General features: G+C 42.7%; 1 protein-coding gene across 2 annotated transcripts; it reads left to right on the forward strand.

The window, feature by feature from the left end:
• The first annotated feature begins 8171 nt into the window (after positions 1 to 8171).
• On the forward strand, positions 8172 to 16526 carry AKIP1 (A-kinase interacting protein 1). 2 transcript variants are annotated; one of them, XM_079709217.1, is made up of 6 exons: positions 8172 to 8259; positions 8475 to 8702; positions 9184 to 9264; positions 11600 to 11704; positions 13481 to 13552; positions 16300 to 16526. In XM_079709217.1, the coding sequence occupies exons 2-6, from the start codon at positions 8481 to 8483 to the stop codon at positions 16441 to 16443; spliced, it is 624 nt and encodes a 207-aa protein (XP_079565343.1). In that variant the 5' UTR covers positions 8172 to 8259; positions 8475 to 8480; the 3' UTR covers positions 16444 to 16526. The 2 variants fall into 2 exon arrangements, with proteins under 2 accessions (XP_079565343.1, XP_079565344.1); XM_079709218.1 differs by lacking the exons at positions 8172 to 8259; positions 13481 to 13552 and having other exon boundaries at positions 8288 to 8702.
• Positions 16527 to 16580: the final 54 nt, after the last annotated feature.

Raw genomic sequence — 16580 nt, forward strand, 5'->3', positions numbered from 1 at the left:
AACTGTAAATGTCTACTCAGTGTATTTAGAAAGGGCTTACAATTCTTTAAATTACTGTTATCAACATTATTCAATGTATTTAGAAAGGACTTACAATTCTTTAAATTACTGTTATCAACATTATTCAATGTATTTAGAAAGGGCTTACAATTCTTTAAATTACTGTTATCAACATTCATCCAATAAAAGACTAGAACATAAAAAAAAACAAAAAAACAAAAAAAACTCCACATTGGGAACACTTCCAGAATGATGGACTGAGGAGACTGACAAATCATCTATCCAAAAAGCCACATTAAAATGATACAAGGGCCTCCCTGGTGGCGCAGTGGTTGAGAGTCCACCTGCCGATGCAGGGGATACGGGTTCGTGCCCCGGTCTGGGAGGATCCCATATGCCGCGGAGCGGCTGGGCCCGTGAGCCATGGCTGCTGAGCCTGCGCATCCGGAGCCTGAGCTCCGCAACGGGAGAGGCCACAACAGTGAGAGGCCCGCGTACCACAAAAAAAAAAAAAAAAAAAAAAAATGATACAAAATTATCAAAACAATCATTTCAAGATTTTGGGGGGGAAATTAACCAGAGGTACACAGCAAATTGAAAAGCATTATTTAAAAGAACAACAACAACCGAACCTCTGTTAAGAAATGTAGGGATCTGGGGCATCAGAGGCTGTTCTCATGCCCTATTCCATACCCCCAACTCCAACATGATGATTCTATCAGGACAGGACAAGCCATGAAAACCAGCAGCTCTGCTGCTTGGAGGGTGACGGCTTCATTTGGTGTCCAGAGTATTGTCGGAAACAAATGATCTTAGAAAATAAGTGGTAAACGATCACCGAAAATTAATATTACAGCTGGCTGAGACTGCAGCACTGGTTGGGGCAAGCAATAGAACAGCCAGAAATTTAAGTGAGACACAGGGAACAGTCGTAGTAGACCTTGATAAGCTCTCACGTATCCTTGGTGGTCTGGAAGGTGTGCCCATGTCCAAGGTTATGCACTGGCTGAATGTGAGGCCTTGCATATACAGAAAATAAAAGTCACAGCAGACTTGACTGAACTTTAAATGTGTTGCTCAAGTCATACACAGATACTCAGCAAAGGGTAAAGCCAAACTAGGCTCAAGATATTTAAGTACAGCCTGTTACCAATTATTAGCTGACCACTAAACTATGCTGACAATCCCTAGGAAGCCAGCCTTAAAAATGAAAACAAGAATTAAAAGAAAAAAAAAACTGAGGAGACACATCAGTGGCCACACATTGCAGGGGAAACAGACTCTACACACAGTCCAAGCAAGTTACCAAACAGCCAACAAACAACAGTAGCAGCAACAACCCCTGGTGAGGGGGAAGATCAGAATCGAGAGTTGCTATATTATCTAAAACAGAGGTCAGCAAACTATAGCCCATGGCCCAATTATGGCCCATTGCCTTTTTTCTTTTCACATAAAGGTTTTTTTGGAAGACATCTATGCTCATTCATTTACATATTGCCTATGTCTGCTTTCCCACTACAACAGCAGAGTTAGTTACAACAGAGAGCACATAGCTTGCAAAGCCTAAAATATTTACTGTATGGTCCTTTATAGAAAACATTTGTTGGTCCCTGATCTAAAATGTTCAGTTTTCAACAAAAAATTATGAGATATACAAATAAATAGGAAGGGGAAGCCTATATACAGAAAGAGGACACACTTAATAGTAACTGGCTCTGAGGGGGGCCTAAATGTTAGACTTAACAAAGATTTCAAGGCAGCTGTTATAAATATGTTCAAAGAACTGAAAAAATAAGCAAGTTTTTAAATTAAAGTATGACAACAACTCAATAGAGAATATCAATCAAAAGATAGAGATTATAAAGCAAAACAAATGCCAGAGTTGAAAAGCACAGTAACTGAAATGAGAATTCACCAAGGGATTCAACAGCAGATTTGAGATTGCAGAAAAAAAGAATTAGTGACCTTGAAGATATATCAATAGAGATTATCCAATCTAAAGACAAGAAAGGAAAAACGATGAAGAAAAATAAACACATACTAACATATGTGTAAGGGGAGCCCCAGAAGGAGGAGAGAGAGAGAGAAGGGCAGGAAAAAAAGGCCCCAAACTTCCCAAATATGAGGAAAAACAATCTACCCATTCAAGAAGTGCAATGAACACAAGAATCCACAAAAAACTTCCTAGTACCAGCAAATGAATTCAGCAAGGTCACAGGACACAATATCAATATGTAAAAATCAACTATATTTCTATATACTAGTATATAATCTGCAAATAAAATCAGGAAAACAATTCTATTCCCAATGACATAAAAAATTAAGTATTCAATACAGTTGTTAAAAGAAGTGCAAGAGTACAGTAATAGCTATACAACATTGCTGAGAAAAACTAAAAAAAAACCCTGAAATACACAGATGTTTCATTTTCATGAATTCGAAAACCTAATGCTAAGATTACAATTCTTCCTAAATTGATCTATAGATTCAGTACAACCTGTATCAAAATCCTAATAATTATGCATAAGCTGATAAACTGAATTTAAATTTTATGAAAATACAAATGACCTAGAATACCAAAACAATTTTGAAAATTAAGAACATAGTTGATGGATTCATAGCTGCCAATTTCCAAACTTACTAGAAAGCTATAATAATCAAGACAGTGTGATACTGACATAAGGACAAACACAGATCAATGGAACAGAATTAAAAATTCAAAAGCTGATCCTTATATTTAATTTGTTAAATAATTGATATTTAACAAAAGTGCCAAAACAATTTAATGAGAAAAGGATAGTCTTTTCAACAAATGGTACTAAGATAATTGGACATCTGCATGTAAAGAGAAGAATAAAGACCCTTATCTCATAACACATACAAATGAATGCAAAATGGCATAAACCTAAATGTAAAAACTAAAATATAAAGCTTTTAGAAGAAAACATAGGGAAAAATTTTCATGACCTTGGGTTAGGCAAAGATATATTTAGATATGACACCAAAAATATTGTACAATCCATAAAAGAAAAAAATTAGTAAGTTGGACTTCATCAATATTTAAGATGTTTGTGCTTCAAAAGACACTATTATGAAAATGAAAGCCATGACACAGACTGGGAGAAAATACTTATAAATCATATGACTGATAAAGAATTCTTGTTAAAAATAAGAACTCTTATAACTCAATTAAAAAAAAAACAATTTAAAACTGGAGCAGAAGATTTGAATAGACATTTCATGAAAGAAGAAATAGGAATAGCTAACAACCACAAGAAAACATGTTCAACATCATTAGCCATTAAGGAAATGCAAATTAAAATCACAATGAGATACTACTTCACACCCATTAGAATGACTATAATCGAAAAGACAATAACAGGGACTTCCCTGGTGGTCCAGTGGTTAAGAATCTACCTTCCGGGCTTCCCTGGTGGCGCAGTGGTTGAGAGTCCGCCTGCCGATGCAGGGGACACGGGTTCGTGCCCCGATCCCGGAAGATCCCACATGCCGCGGAGCGGCTGGGCCCGTGAGCCATGGCTGCGGAGCCTGTGTGTCCGGAGCCTGTGCTCTGCAACGGGAGAGGCCACAGCAGTGAGAGGCCCGCGTACAGCAAAAAAAAAAAAAAAAAAAAAAGAATCTACCTTCCAATGCAAGGAACATGGGTTCAATCCCTGGTTGGGGAACTAAGATCCCACATGCTGTGGGGCAACTAAGCCCACGCGCCGCAACTACTGAGCCCACGCACCGCAACTACTGAGCCCGTGCACTCTGGAGCCCATGCATCACAACTAGAGAGCCCACATGCCGCAACTACTGAGGCTACACGCCACAAGTAGAATGCCTGTGAGCCGCAACTACTGAACCACATACTGCAACGAGAGATACCGCGTGCCGCAACTAAGACCCGACGCAGCCAAATTAAAAAAAAAAAAAGACGATAACAAGCACTGAGGAGGATGTAGAAAAATTGGAACCTTCATACATTGCTTATGGAAATGTAAAATGGTACAGCCACTCTGGAAAACAGTTTGGCAGTCTCTTAAAATGTTAAACATAAATTTACTGTAGCACCCAGCAATTTAACTCCTAAGTATCTCCCCAAGAGAAATGAAAACCTGTATCCACAAAGTCTTATACCCAATCTTTCATAGCAGCCTTATTCATAACAGCCCCAAGCTGGAAACAACTGGTAAATGGATAAACAAAATGTAGTATATTAATATAGCGATGCAATATTATTCAGCCATAAAAAGGAATGAAGTACTGATACAGGCTACAATATGGATGAACCTCAAAAACATCATGCTAAGTGAAAGAAGCCAGACAAAAAGGTCACATATTATAAGATTCGTTTATAGGAACTGGACAGAAAAGGCAAATTTATTGAAATGGCAAGCAGAATAGTGTTCGCCTGGGTCTAGGGGTGGGAGCTAAGACTGACTGCACATGGTGGACACTAGGCTTCTTTTTTAGGTCATGAAAATGTTCCAAGACTGGATTGTGGTGATGATTGCATAAATTAACTAAAATGTACTGAATTGTATACTTCGATCAGGTGAATTTTACATGTAAATTATGCCTCAAAGTAGTTTTTTAAAAACTCTACATGGATTCCAATTATTTATAGCTTCCAAAATTACTATTCCTTTCATCTCTGATGTTTTTAAAATGACAAAACTTTTCACTAATCATTCCTGCGCTGCAATCAATTTTTTAACTTCCAGTCAATTTTTAACATTTTGTGAAAGCTAATTCTCAGAAGTTGGATTCATTTTCTTTAATCTATATAATTGCGATGGCAATTTTGATGAGTTTCTTTCATTCCCCAATAACCTAATGAGTTGATGTAATCAGGCAAAATGAATGATCTAATGACTCAGTCATGATCTAATGACTGTAATACTACTTTACAAAGCTATAATGATTCTAAAGCTCTCTAAGTCTGTTGAAGAAATAAAAATACCACCTGTCAGATAAAATGATTTATACATTCTTTGGTATGTGCAGTATAAATCATTGTCTAACTGGCATGACACCCACTTTTGCATCCTACGTTTTTAACCCTTTTTTGCCCCCTCCATATAGAGAAAAAGAATTTACACTGCTCTTCACTAGATTTGTTTTTTGTCCTCAAAAAGTCCCAAATATGGCATCAATCTCTTTCCTCAGATCTCAGGAATAACGGCTTCCTCCAGTCATCTATTCCCCCAAACATAGACAAATAACTTCTATGTGTTCTCTGTAATGAATTTACCCTTATGAAGAGAGAAATCATGGAAGACTTATACCAATGGTTTCTTTCTCCATCAATGATCAGGTACATTCCTGATTATATGCCCTCCCTCTATTTGTTGGTCCATTTCTAAGTCTCTACCAGTGGCTTTCAGGAGTACCTGGCTTGGGCTGTGTTTGATTCACAAGGGTCCTGATGGCAGGTCATGTTCCATCATTTTTTTCCATCCAATCTTAAAAAAGAGAAAAAGGATTCTCTCAATCTGTGGCTTACAGTACAAATGTTGAAATTATTTTTAAACATATATATATACATATATATATTTATAAACATAAAGACAAACACAAAGGTTTAATTTCATGTCAGTCTTCAGGCTTCAGTTTCATTCCAAGCAACTTCTTTCCCATATATTTCTAAATGTTAAATTCTGGGAAAATTAGTTACAACTGAATATTCATTGAATTCATTAAAGTGTATGTACGTGGATTTTTTTAAGAAGCCAATTCTTATCTGGCCTAAAAGGAATCTATTTAAATTAAAAATTCAATCAGTAAATTCAACAAATATCTATTGAACACCTACTGCTCAACAGTCCCTGGATACTTAGGGACAAATAAGGAACACTTTCCACCTTCAAGAAGTTTATAAGCTGATAGGAGAGAACTAACCAGAACTACATATAATTTAAATCAGATTGGGATAAGTACCACAATATTTTTTTTAAAAAAAAAAGGCCATGAAAACATAGGTTGCATTTGGGAATCATGGAGGATTTCAAAAACTTCCCTTGACAGAAAGATAATGCTGCAACTGGAATGGAATTGGGAGTGGAGAGTAGTAATAAGACTCCTGGGGAAGAGAGTCAAGTGGGGTGCAGTATAGATGTAGTCTCAGATGAGTGAGGGCATATTGGGAGAGAAGGCTGAAGTCTGATGAAGAAAATAATACTAGCTAATATTTATTGAGCATTTACTATGTGCTAAGTACTATTTAAAGCACTTTACATATATTAACTTATTTGATCCTCACAACTACCCTATGAGGAATGTACTGTTATTATTCCCATTTTATAGATGACAAAACTGAGGTATAGAATAGTTAAGTAGTCTGCTCATGCTTACACAGACACAGATAACAGTTATGGAGCCAGGATCTTGAAATCCATAAATAATAAAAGAAGAACAAATTCTATCTCACCCCTAACTACATTCATTATAAGAGCAATTAACAGGTATCTTAACTACCCCTTCTCCCATTAATTCCTAGGCCATCCTTCAAGGCCCAGCTCAAATGCTTCCTTCCTACAAAACCTTTCTTGATCCCCCAGCTGAACAATATATATTTCTCCTCTAAGCTTCGTAGCACTTATCTGGATCAATCTTACAGCAAACAGCTTATGAACAAAATCTTAATATTTCATTCCTAGCATTACAGATTTTATGTGCATCATTCCCTCTTTTAAGTTCTCCTTTATACTTTGTATTCCCCACCACTCCTAGGGCAGTGCCTGGCACGTAATGGTAGCTATATCTATGGAGCACTTATTCTTGGCAAGGCATCGTGCTGAGTATTTTACAGGAATTCTCTCACAAAATCCTTTCAGCAACCTATTCATGCATTCAGTCGCTATTTTCAGTCCCTTCTGTGGCAAATAAAATACTAGATGACTCTTAAACTCAGTAAACAAGGCAGATATGGTCCATGTCCTCAAGAAGCTCACAGTCTATGAAGATTGGTACTATTGGTATCCTCTAGAAGAGAGATGAGGAAAAGTGAGGCTCAAAGAAGTTAATTTGTTTGCCCAGAATCACACAGCAAAAAAGTGACAGAGTCTGAATTCAAACTCAGCTCTCCAGACTGGATATTTGGGACCCTGTGCATAAAACCACTATGGTCTAAAGGAGGCCCCTGATAAACACTTATTGAGGGAAAAGTTTTAGAAAACCCCTACAATGAAAACTATCCCGAGGATAATGAAGACTGCCATTCAATTTCGCTCGGAGAGGAAAGCAGGAAATGAGCAACAGTGCAGATGGAGGTTGTAGTAGTATCCTCATACACACCTGATAGCTCAGAACTGCTAATCAAGCCATCTGCTGAGGAGACCTCCTCAGCACTGAGGATTTCCTCGTGGCCCTTAAAGTGGTCCCTCCTGAGCAACAAGGCTTCGCTGCGCGCCAGGATGGTGTAGCGAAGTCACTAATTCTCAATGAGACCCTGTATCTCCTACCAGATAACCGGTGGCGTGGAATGGAAGGTAAAGACGCACGGCTCCTTATTTAAACGTGGGGCAACTATTCTTGAAAGGTGAACCCCTGCCCCCGAGAGAATAGGCCTCCAAAAAAGGTGTGAGTCTATACTTCTCACCGGAGGAGTGAGGAAGCAACCACGAGGGGATTACGAGAGGCCCTACACACAACGCAGGCACCCCTGGCCCTGTGGGCCGGACAGCCCACAGCCCACAGCCTGCTGGCCAGACAGACTCCCTCCTCCAAACGCCACTGTGGCAGCCGCACTGTTTGGCCTATCCTAGTCATCGCCCAAACAAAAGAGGTTTTAGAGTAGCGATATCCCAAAATATAGACCAGGCATTAATAGGCGCCTGGAGGCACGCGTCTTACTCCCCACAACTTCTTAGCCCAACAGACCACCTGACTTTACACCAGGTTCTCCGCGTTGAGCGGCGGAGACGACCTCTAAGGGCCAGACCCTGGCCCAGGGGCTCCTGCAACAGCGTGGACACACAGCCTCCGCCACTGGGTCGACTCCGGTTCCCGCGACCCGCCAGCTGGCAGGCCCCGCCCCGCCCCCTACGCTCTGGCACTTAGCCCGGAAACACGCTCACTGGAGCGGCGGCCCGGACACCGTAGGCTTGTCCTGTGCTGGCCGTGCTCTTCACCGCCCCCGCCACGCCCCTCGACCCCTCACCGCCCATGGCCTGCTGCGCCGGCGCAGGATGCTCCAGGCCCAGCCCTCCCTCGACGACCGTGCGCTGAGCGCATGCGCCTTGAGAGGCCGGCTGGGTGAGGGCTTCCTAGCGAGGGAGGGGGAGACGGAAATGGAGGGCGTCCGGGCGCATGCCTTCGCCCCTGACACCGAGCCCGCTGGAGAGCGCGTTGGGCGGAGCCGGGGGGTGGCGGTCGCCGGGGAGGTCGAGGCCCTGGGTCCGACCCCGAGCTGGAGCGGGGTCCCGGAGGCCCGCTAACCCGCCGGTGTTTGTGTGTATGTGCCCTCGCAGGGAGACATGGAGAACTGTTTGGCGGCCGCGGCGCTGAACGGGGTGGACCGACGTTCCCTGCAACGCTCGGCTAGGCTGGGTCAAGAAGTGCTGGAGCGGGCCAAAAGGAGGGCGGTGGACTGGCATTCGGTGGAGCTTCCCAAAGGCAGCGTGGGGGTCATTTCCCGGGAGCGGCCCTACAGAGAAAGAGGGCCGGCAGCCGGCCCCCTTCGCCTTGTCCCAGGAGAGGTGAGGGCCCCAGTGCTGCGGGACCAGCCCATTCATTCGCTCAGCAGCGGCTTGCTGAGAACCTGGGCACGCCACACAGCAGCACCCGAGGGATGCTGTCCTTGGCGGAAGCTGTTAAGTATCAGGACAGTGAACCGGAAAGCCTTTTGAAAACTCTTGACATTTGACAGATTCCTATTGGCTAGCTTTAGGATACCGCTAGAGACCGCTAGTGCTCGGCCCTGGTTGGTTACTTTTTACAACAATTCTTACAGGCTACCATTTGATACTAGAGGAAAGCCAACAAACCTATCTTTGTCCTGGAAAAATTGCATGTCTGTGTATTCCTTTTAGAGTTGGAATTCTTTCTCAGTAAGAGCCTTTTACTCACTTAAACTTGCAGTGGCCTTTCAAAAAGTAAAAAGGAAGGTATTCCCAAAATGACTTCCTTCTCCAGTAGGGAATACAGATCTCACCTGTGACTTGCCGTTTATTCAAATAGAGAGAAGAAAGACACCCAACCCTCAGTGCTTCCTTCAGAACAATGGCTGAATTCATGGACTATACTTCAAGTCAGTGTGGGGTAAGTTGGTGGCCAAAGTCATGCCCCTGATCTGCCTGCTGATGGATCACAAAGTGGATTTTTGTGGAATTTAGGGAGAATCTGGAAGACTGCCTGTTCACCCTGCCCTGCCTTCGTGGGCAGGTTGTAAACAGCCAAGGATTTAAACCAGGTGATAAATCCAGGTTAGAATTCATTCAACAAATATTGAATGCTTAACTTCAACTGTTATGAGGATACAGCAATGCACAAGCCAGAAAAGATCTGCCCTCACTATTATTTGGGGGGGCGGGGCTTATTTGCTGAATTCCAAAACAAGTCCGAATATTAGCGGTTTTTAAAACTTTGAACTGAATTTTTTTTTTTAATCAGTAAGATCGTTCTAAACTGGAACCGAGCCTCTCTGTTTTCAAAGCAAAAACTGAAACAGAATCCCTCCATTAGATCTTAATCTCTGTTCCAAGTCCCTGGTAAGGTAGTGTGTGCTTTTGTGTGTGTGTGTGTGTGTGTGTGTGGCCACACAGCATGTGGGATCCTAGTTCCCCAACCAACTTGCACCCCCTGCATTGGAAGCACAGAGTCTTAACCACTGGCCACCAGGGAAGTCCCCCTGGTAATGTAGTTTTTAAGTATGCCCCTTTGGGTCCGTATCACTTGTTGGCCACAGAGGTGGTTATGTGGCACAGATGCAGTGCCCTCATCAGAGGTAGTGTGGCTTAATGGCAGGAGCAGCCTCCCAGGAATCAGACCTGTGTTCTGCCACTTCCTGGCTATAATGCCCTAGGCTAGTTAGTCTCTCTCAGCCTTACCTTCCCACATGGTAAAATGACGATGTTTCAAGTCCTTTCCAGCCCTTATAGTCTGTTTCTTTGGTTTCCACTGAGAGATGAACACCAGAAAATTGTCATAAACTGTAGCACAGGGGACTTATGTGAGATTTTTGGTCCCATTCATTGAAGTGGGTGAACAAAGGTTTTAAAGGCCCTCTTCTCAAAACCATACACTAAGGTCATCTTTAAGTACTTTGAGGGAATGTTGAAGGCAGGCAGCCAACATTCAAGAAAATCACCTGCATGGAAGGTACTCTCTGTCTTCTGGGAATTAAAACAGACTCTGTGGTCTCTTCCAGCCTTAACATTTTATGATTCTTATGTGGTTGTAAGGGTGCTTGGTCTGTACGGCAGAAGGAAGAGAATACCTTGTTTCTGTCCTGCTTTTCAATTTCATAATGAATATTAAGATTCAAAAAATCTCTAATATTTCTACATCTTTTATAAAATCCTTGTGACTCCAAAAATAGGATTCCAACCAGTGAGATACAGTTCAGAGAGTATTTTTATGTTATTATTTTGTTAAATGGTTTTAGAAAAATCCGTAACTTTGGCTCTGCTATAAAGTGATCAAGTTAAACACTTTGGTTCATGGGTCAGTAAAAGGAATAATATTTGTCTTTGGTTTGAGGTTTAGCAAATTGGTGTTCTTCATTTTGGTTTTCAGTTCATGCTTTATTTCAAACCTCCATTAAGGAATGGAGGCTCAGAACCCCTCAGCTTTCTAGAAATAGAATTAAGAACGGTGTTTGAGTTTGCTTTCAGAATTTTGAAGCATCCCCTAAATTACATCATTAGAGCCATGTCCTGACATGCTTTCCCCAGCTTCTCATTCTTTTGGTCTCTTGCCTTAAACACTGTCCCTACCCTTTGTTCAAAACAAGCAGGCTTATGTTGTCCTCATCATTAGTCACAATCAGGGGCAAGTCTGAGGTTAACTTTGAGGGGGAGGAAGGAAGTAGACAAGAAAAAAACTGCATTCTGATCCTTTGGATTATTTTTGCTTAAATCGGAGTCTTCTCCCTTCCCTCCTCTGCATGGGGAGAATGGCTGCATAGCTGTTGCGTTTATGTTACATTTCCTGTTGTATTTCTAAATCTCAAGGACACGCACCTCTCTCTTCTCTTGTCCTTGTCTGAGACTTAGTAGACACAGACCTGTTTGTCAGAAGTTGTCATGAGAGGAGATGAAAGGGCTTGTGTATTTGACCTCGGGGTGAGGATGTTGTGAAAATTATTTAACCTGGCAGAGAGTATGGTCCTACCCAGCTTGAGTTGCCAGAGTTCTTGCCCTACAGAGGCAGCAGATGGCAGCAAAGTAAGGCCAAGTGCAGTTTCCTTCTCTGCAGCCACTTTACACGGGCTAAGATTTGTTACATGACTTCAGAGGCCTCTCAAGAGGGCAGGTAATTTACCTTTGCTCTCTTGCCTCCCTCCTTAACCATACTTTGCCCAAGTAACAAGGAGTTTTTTGAAAATTTGACCAGTCTATTTGGTTACCCAGCATCTTTCACATTACTTCTCTAGAAATATTATTCATCTGTGCCAGAGGAAGGAGGGGCAACCCACGTCTATCGTTATCACAGAGGGAAGTCGAAGCTGCAATTGTGCTCGGACACTGGGAATGGTCAGGTATGTATCCTCAGCTGTGCTGTGCTGTGCCCTCAGCTTCCCAAGATAGGAGGCCCTACATCTTGGAGCTCCTGCTGGATTGTATTATTGGATGCCTGGGTGACTCAGCATTACAGCGCTCAACAGAAATGTTTCACCTCCCAGCCTTAGAGAACTTACAGCAATGAACATGAAATAGGAGTTTTTGTCCAAAATAAGAGATTGATGCCACTGTCGGATCTTCAGTTGAACCTGCAGTCCTGGGCCAAGGGATTCTTGGACAGGCTTAACAAAAAGCGCTTCAAATATCCTCTTCTACATCTAGGGGTATGAAAGAGATTCTTTTTTTTTGCGGTACGTGGGCCTCTCACTGTTGTGGCCTCTCCCGTTGCGGAGCACAGGCTCCGGATGCGCAGGCTCAGTGGCCATGGCTCACGGGCCCAGCCACTCCGCGGCATGTGGGACCTTCCCGGACCGGGGCACGAGCCCATGTCTCCTGCATCGGCAGGCAGACTCTCAACCACTGCCCCACCAGGGAAGCCCTGAAAGAGATTTTTAATAATCACATATTTCACTCTAAGGTAGTGATAAGTATCATGTCTTTGGTAATTTTAAAAAAGGAAATGCAAGGAGGGGGTTTCTTTTTTTTTTTTTTTTTTGGTGGTACGTGGGCCTCTCACCGCTGTGGCCTCTCCCGTTGTGGAGCACAGGCTCCGGACGCGCAGGCTCAGCGGCCATGGCTCACGGGCCCAGCCGCTCCGCGGCACGTGGGATCCTCCCAGACCAGGGCACGAACCCGCGTCCCCTGCATCGGCAGGCAGACTCTCAACCACTGCGCCACCAGGGAAGCCCTTGGGGGGTTTCTTTTTAACAAAATGCTTTTCCTAAAGATAATAATTACAAGCCTCTCACTGCAAATTACCTGTATTTTACCACATGTCACTCTGGGAAGCCAAAGACTCTACTTGTTGAACTGATTCAACAGGACTCCTTTGTTGTTGTTTCTGGGGAGAGTAGGCTTTTTTTTGCTTTTGTTTTTCTTTTTAAACTCCCCTGGTTGTACTCAAAGATAGCAAACTTAAGTTCAGAGTCTAATCCACAGGTTGGATTCCTGATTTCTCTGGCCTGTGGGTTTAGGGAAGGGACGGGAGAGTGGCCGCAGGGATGTGAGCCATCCTGTTTCCCTGGCCTGGGGTACAAGGGGTAACACCAGAGCCTGGATCCTGGGCTTCCTCTTCTGCCCTGGCCTAGGCCCTCTTAAGAGTGCTTGACCCTAAGGGAGTTACATGTGAGCAAGAGTCATTCGTATCCCTCCCATCCCTTCCTATAAGACGTAAATTGGTGCCTCTAAGGGAAATTGACTTTCTCAGTTCAGCCTCTTCCCCTCTAGTACTCCCACTGCTGGGAGAACCTTGGAAGAGAATTCTATTTTCTGAGAGCCTGTTAAATGTCAATCACTTTTGCACTTTAGATCTTCCTTACAGTGTAGTATGCCGAAGCTATAGACTAGGAAACCAAGGCATAGAGAAATTAATCTGTCCCTCTCAGTAAATGACAGAGATAGGATTCAAACTCAGGTCTGAGTCCAAAGCCCATGTAAGGATAAAAGGTAATCATGGTAAACATCTGACTAAAAATACTTCGCACATTTCACTAAAAGCCTTAAGAACTTAGGTGACAACTTGAAAAACACTGACAGAACAATTGTTAGTTCCTAATTAAGTAGGACAAATTTTCTCTCTACCATCCAGAAGTCAAAGTTTGGGCCCTAATCAGTGTTTCTACCTCACTCTTCAGAGAAAAGACACCCCCCTTCGTGTTGGAGGCATCCGTCAGGCATCAGAGTGTGCACTAGAGGCATCCCAGCCTGTGAGTACAGAACTTCTAGGGTACTGGGCTCCACCACCACTGCAATTCCATGAACTGATCTGGTTACTATAGGGTTCTTTGTACTTGATCTATAGTATTTTTAAGTTGGGATATTTTTACCCTTGGGGACAGTGTACAACATTTTAGTTCAGTGTAAAATTATGTTTCCTTGGTATCCTTCCTTCACTTGAAATTTCAGGAATATTTTTTGTGCCTGAACTCATAGTTGTGGTTGGAAAGAATGCAAAGTATTCATATCTCCATTCCTACAGCTCAGCTGGGCTGGCAGTGGGTCCTGTTGGAATTCCACCATCTGTTCAAGCAGCAGGAGGGGCCTGACCCTCCTGCTTACAAAGTGAAAACCATTGCTGAAATTCTGAAACGTATACATTTGGTTAGATCAGGTTCCAAAACATTTGAAGGGATTTGTTCCTATTTTCTGCAAATGTTTCTCTGTGAAAACATACAGTGATGTTTTTAGGATAAAATATTCATTAGTTCATGAACCCAGGGAATCTTTTGGAACTTGGAAGGGCTGGAATTCTGAGGAATGGAACTCTGGTGTGTTGCTGCAATAGTTTGCTTAATTTTTGTTTGTATACAGTGTGCTACTAGCCAGGATTCAGAATATACTAGAGTTAGTAGCAACTAAGACTATTCTGCTTTTAGTACAAGTTGTTAGGCTTTGATGCCTCCAATACTTACTGTATTTTGGTAATGCTAATCTTCCTGATGTTCACAGTGTTGGAATCACAGATGCCAATCTTGCCCCTTTTATGCAGACAAATGAAGCATCCTTGGCTTTCTGCAATTCTGATATAGCTGTATTTTCTGAAACCTCCTTTTGTTTATTTTCATAGTTGATGACCAATAAATAGTTGTGGCGTTCTCATACATATTCACATCAGTTAAATGATGATAAGCCTCCAATTTTGCAGTAACTGGGCATGAAAGGATATAGCATAAAGCAGCTTCGGAAAACCTTGGCTTCAAATCTATTTGCAAGATGGAAAGAGAGGAAGTTTCATAAAAGTATAAATATTATCATTTATTCCTCCTAGCAGAATTTACTGGCCAGTAGTTTGGTTCACCTGCCCCCCCACCCCCAGGGGTGGTGTAGAAATGACAGCTTCTGCCTGTGGCTCCTTCTGAGCATTGAGTAAGCACTGGTCGTGGTCTCCCAGTTGTGGGATAGGCGCTTTGGCTCTTAATTACAGGCTCTTTTCTGGTTTGTGACTTTGCTCTTTGGCCATTTGAGCTGAGACCCTTCCTCTGCCTGCACATCTGCCACGACCACTTCCCAGCCAGGCATGAAGTCTGTCCTTGGAGAATGGCTTGTGCTCAGCTCAGCTCTAAACATAAATCTTTCCACTAACTCCAGCTTCCAGTGTTTTGCAGTATTGATCTTCTTTTACTTACATCCCGATAAACCCATTGTAAGTTGAAAATATCATAAATTGAAAGTGCATTTATTTTATTTTTACTTTTAAATTTTTATTTATTTATTTTTGGCTGCGTTGGGTCTTCCTTGCTGCGCGCGGGCTTTCTCTAGTTGCGGCGAGCAGGGGTTACTCTTTGTTGCAGAGCACGGGCTCTAGACTGCAGGCTCAGTAGTTGTGGCGCACGGGCTTAGTTGCTCCGCAGCATGTGGGATCTTCCTGGACCAGGGATCAAACCCCTGTCCTCCGCACTGGCAGGTGGATTCTTAACCACTGCGCCACCAGGGAAGCCCAAAAGTGCATTTAATACACCTAACCTACTGAACGTCATAGCTCAGCCTCGCCTACCTTAAACGTGCTCAGAACACTTACATACCCTGCAGTTGGGCAAAATCATCTGACACAAAACCTACTTTATAATAAAGTTTTGAATAGTTCATGTATTGATAATTTATTGAATGCTGTACTGAAAGTGAAAAACAGACTGGTTGTATGGGTGCAGGATGGTTATAAGTGCATCAGTTGTTCACCCTCGTGATCCCCGTGGCTGACTGGGAGATCACTCACCGCCGCTGCCCAGCATCACTAGAGAGTATCGTGCTGCACACCGCCAGCCCGGGAAAAGATCACAATTCAAAACTGGAAGTATGGTTTCTACTGAATGCGTATCACTTTCACACTATCGTAAAATAAAAAAACCATAAGTCTGACCATTATAAGTTGGGGACCATCTGCATAGGAGAACCGGCCTCCAAGGGAGGGCTTTAGCCAGCCAGCTGACTTTCTGCATGACAAAGTGGAATCTACTCATAGTGTTCTCAGCTTTAGGTGAAAAGAAATGTTTCATCCTCCTAATAATGAACTTAGCAAAGCACAGTTAAAAAGAATACTTCTCATTATCCCACAGCGCCTTGCCATCACTGCTGATCTGTGATAACAAGTGCCACTGCCTACTTTTGAGCCCCAAAGCAATCGTCATTAGCCTTTCCCTCTACCTGATTCTTAACCTTTCTACTCCAACCAGAGTGTTCCTTTTATGATCCTTCATGTTCCTATAACAATTTAGTGTTTTCACATACATGCTTATTTGTGAGCTAATTTTAGAAATAAGGAAACAAGCATAAGGAGAGGCTGAGACTGGCCTAAATGGCAGTCCTATTACGTTGCCAAGCCAAGCCTTGAAAGCAGGACCTCTATCTCCCACATTAGTAACTCACTCCATCACACACAGTGGGAGCCGGGAGGAGGTGCCCTGATGGCACTGGGACATAAAATCTCTAAACTGCTAATATCCACTTTTCCTTCCAGGCTGAGAACATGTCTAAGGACCTCTACATAGAAGTATATCCAGGGACCTATTCCATCACTGTGGGTGTAAATGACTTGACCAAGAAGACTCACGTGGTAGCAGTTGATTCAGGACAAAGTGTGGACTTGGTCTTCCCCATATGATGTTGACCATCGCAGACATCACCTTTTTCTTGTTTGTTTTTTAAGTATCAAGAAGAATAAAGCTACCATATGTCCTCTTAAAATTTACACATTAATCCTGCTTTTAATGCTGACTGACTGTAGAGGGTCAGCTTTCC

Source organism: Hyperoodon ampullatus, assembly GCF_949752795.1.
Source record: "Hyperoodon ampullatus genome assembly, chromosome: 7".
NCBI classification, from domain to species: Eukaryota; Metazoa; Chordata; class Mammalia; order Artiodactyla; family Ziphiidae; genus Hyperoodon; species Hyperoodon ampullatus.

Coding starts and splice junctions, on each gene's coding strand:
- AKIP1 (XM_079709217.1), top strand. CDS start 8,481: ATGGAGAACTGTTTGGCGGCCGCGGCGCTGAACGGGGTGGACCGACGT. Junction 8,703..9,183: donor TTCGCCTTGTCCCAGGAGAG/GTGAGGGCCCCA, acceptor TTATTCAAATAG/AGAGAAGAAAGACACCCAAC. Junction 11,705..13,480: donor CGGACACTGGGAATGGTCAG/GTATGTATCCTC, acceptor CTCACTCTTCAG/AGAAAAGACACCCCCCTTCG.